The 3,061-nt window shown below is 66.4% G+C and overlaps 1 protein-coding gene across 1 annotated transcript in view; it reads right to left on the bottom strand.

Annotated features, from left to right (window-relative positions):
- Positions 1–544: 544 nt before the first annotated feature.
- The window catches only part of KIFC3 (kinesin family member C3), a 31,992-nt gene continuing 29,475 nt past the window's right edge, over positions 545–3,061 (bottom strand). The window contains exons 18-22 of the mRNA XM_012730476.1: positions 2,888–3,060; positions 2,434–2,568; positions 1,933–2,044; positions 1,438–1,464; positions 545–1,221 (exon numbers count right to left, since the gene is read on the bottom strand). Coding sequence (XP_012585930.1) covers positions 1,460–1,464; positions 1,933–2,044; positions 2,434–2,568; positions 2,888–3,060 — 425 coding nt within the window. The 3' untranslated portion in view covers positions 545–1,221; positions 1,438–1,459. The remainder of the gene's footprint in view (positions 1,222–1,437; positions 1,465–1,932; positions 2,045–2,433; positions 2,569–2,887; position 3,061) is intronic.

Raw genomic sequence — 3,061 nt, 5'->3', positions numbered from 1 at the left:
GCCCCTAGCCCGCCCCTCTGCCTTGGTCACACCTCAGCTGCCCTACAGCTGCCGCCCAGGCCAGCCAGCAGGTGTAACCGCAGCGGGCCAGGACCCCCGCCTGGCAGGCATGGCCACCAGCAGGCCGGCCTGGCCCAGCACCCTTGCTGGGCTCCCAAGGCCCACCCCCGCCTCTGAGCAGGTTCTGAGCCACCTTTACTCCCTGCTGGGGCTGAATAAGCCCCGTTTTGACCTGACTGCAGCCCCAAACGGGCTGCCAAAGACAGCAACTGCTGACCAGCCTCAGAGGGAGGACCCCTCTTCACCCCGATCTGGCTCCCCAAGTTTGAGCGAGGCGCAGGCCAACACCACACTCAACGCCAGAGTGCTGGTCACTACACTGTGGTTGGGGTCCTACGGGCGCTCGGGGGTGGGGCGCAGGGCCTCTCCGCCTGTGACCAGGTTGGCAGGGGGCCCCGGGGGAGGGGGGTCTCGGGAAGGGGGAGGCAACATGTTCGCCCATGCCCCGCTTCCGCGGGGTCACGAGACCAGCCCTCGCAGGCCACACGTGTAAAAAGGCTTTTATTTTAATAAGTATAAATGGCTAAACTTCCAAAAGGTCTTAAATAGGATTTCAGAGGGGGGAAAAGCTCGAGAGGCCAGTGAGCAAGGAGAGTGCCTGATGCCAGGCAGAAGAGGGGAGCAGCAGAATCCCCACCCACTGGCCTCCTGCCAGCCATAAATACAGCCAGGCCACGCGGCAGGCCTGCTCCTATGTACACCTGGAGGACTATGTACACCCCAGTGCGGGAGGGGCATGGGGGCGCCCAGGGCGCCCACCAGCCTGCCCGGTCCCACAGTTCCTGTGCCTGCCTGGGGCGCCTCAGTCTGCCATGGCAGAAGACGCCCTGCAGGCTGGGGCCGAGTTGGGGCGGCAAAGGGTCCCCCTCCCACACCTCACCACCCTCTCCACAAGGGCCGGCTCCCGGCGGCCGGGCCCGCCAGGTGCGGCAGGCCCTGCCCGCCCCTCCAGCCCATGCCAGCCACAGCCGCGAGACATCGTTTCCTTCTCAACATGTTTCTCATCTCTGAGAGGAGTCAGGCCAGGAGAGAAGCCTCCGCGCTGGCTTCTGCCTCCCGGGCTCCAGCACCGCAGCAGGAGCCGGCCAGCGAGGCTGCAGGACCCACCAGCTCCCGGCCTGGGGACGACCGCATCTCACACAGGCACCAGCCTGGACTTCCCTGCGGGGGGAGGAGGGCTGTCAGCACCGACACAAAGTGGGGACACAAGGTGGGGACCCGTGAGAGCAGGCGGAGCGGGCAGAAGCACACAGACAGCACACAGCGGGGGGCAGGCCCAGCCCTGAGCAGCACAACTCCCTGCACGGCCTGCAACCCAAGGCGGGCGGCGGGTGGCGGGCGGGCGGCGGCAGCCCTGGGCCGCTGGCCCACACTCACCTGGACACCACGGCCCCAGCCTTCAGGCTGAAATCAAAGCGACACACGTCTCACTGGTGGGTGTGCCTTGGGCCGGGGGCCCCAAGACCCTACTTTCAACTTAAGCAGCTGCCAGGCCCTTACATGAGGAGGTCAATGTGGGGGGACGGGGTCCACCCCCTGCATTCTTGTCCTGAGGCCGGACTCACTCTTCCTTGGGGCGAGCCCCGACTTTTCCACGTCTGGGGCCACAGGCCGTCCAGCCTACAACGGCGTCCTGGCCCTCCAGACAGCAGCCCCGGTGGGGGCGACCCCTCACCAAGGGGCCTTCAATTCCCCATTTCTGTAGAGTGGCCCGGCACTGGGTGGACGCTTCCCAAGGCCAGCTGAGGCCGGGCAACAGTTCTGGAGAAGTCTTATACGCTCTTTGACAAGAAAAAGCCCAACCGGGGGGCAGGCGGCCCGGCGCGGGATGGCTGCCTGCGGCCTCCAACACCCGCCTGGCCCAAGGCTCACCTGAGGGCTGCAGCTTCCTCCGGATGGAGCCCGGGCGGCTCGAGGTCCCGGAGCCGGGAGCCGAATGGGCGCGTGCTGAGGGCTGTGGGGGTGTCTGGGACGCCGTCTCCCACTGTCGGCAGAAAGGGGGGGTAGGCTGGGTGCTACGCTGGCCCCCTCCACGCTTCCTTCTCCTCCCAGCCTCCTGAAACCGTTTCGTCTGCAAAATGGGCGTCAGCCTCCCACTTCATCGCGAGAATTCAGCTAATGGGCATTAACTAAACACCAAGCAGCTGCGCCTCCCTCCGCCTCCCCCAGCTCGTGACCCACACATGGCCTCCGAGGCCAAGGAAAAACACTGGCTAGAGAGACCTCTCGGTTTGGGTTCAAGTTCCACTCATACCTGCTCTGGCATCTCCTGCCCAGCCTGCCCACCCCCACCCCCCCAGCCCTCCCTCCCGCTCATGACCCAAAGTCCCTGTCCTAGTGGCACCCCGAGACAGGCCTACAGTGGTCAGGTACCTCCAGATGCTCCTGACTGGACCAGGACCCGAGCTCTGCCCTGCGGGACCCGGGGCCCAGCTCCACCGACCGCACCCGCTCCGCAAACTTGAGGGAGTAGAGCGTCTCGCTGGTGTTCTTCTCCACGGGAGACACCTAGGGGACAGGGGAGCTCACACCCCACCCAAGCTGACTGCCCCCACAGAACTGGAAGGGGCAGCGTGCTCCAGGGGGTGAGGGAGCTCCAAGCCAGCGCTCTAGAGATACCGGCAAAAGGGGCAGTGACCGCAATGGGGGAATGTCCAGGCGCACGTGGCCAGGCCTGCAGGGGGCGCTGGCGTGCAAGCCGCTGGCTCTGGAGCTGGACAGCGTCGGCCTCTGGACAGGCCGGAGTCCCCAGGAGGGGGCCCCTGGGCCAGGCGCAACCCTGCCCGCACACTGACCGCCACCCACCCTGGCCACCCATGGCCCTCACCTGCACCACCATGAGGGTCTTGCTGTCCCCGCTGAGCGAGTCCTGCAGCAGGTAGGTGAGCTTGGAGTTGCGGAAGGGCACGTGGCCCTGGCGGGAGCGCAGGGCAGCGATGACGTCCCCCAGGGCGGACAGCGACTTGTTGATGTGCTGCGCCTCCCGCAGGCGGCTGCCCTC

This window comes from Condylura cristata, unplaced genomic scaffold (assembly GCF_000260355.1).
Source record: "Condylura cristata isolate star-nosed mole 26May11 unplaced genomic scaffold, ConCri1.0 scaffold00028, whole genome shotgun sequence".
NCBI classification, from domain to species: domain Eukaryota; kingdom Metazoa; phylum Chordata; class Mammalia; order Eulipotyphla; family Talpidae; genus Condylura; species Condylura cristata.
Note: the sequence above shows the minus strand (reverse complement) of the source record. Positions and strands in the feature narration are given on the sequence as shown.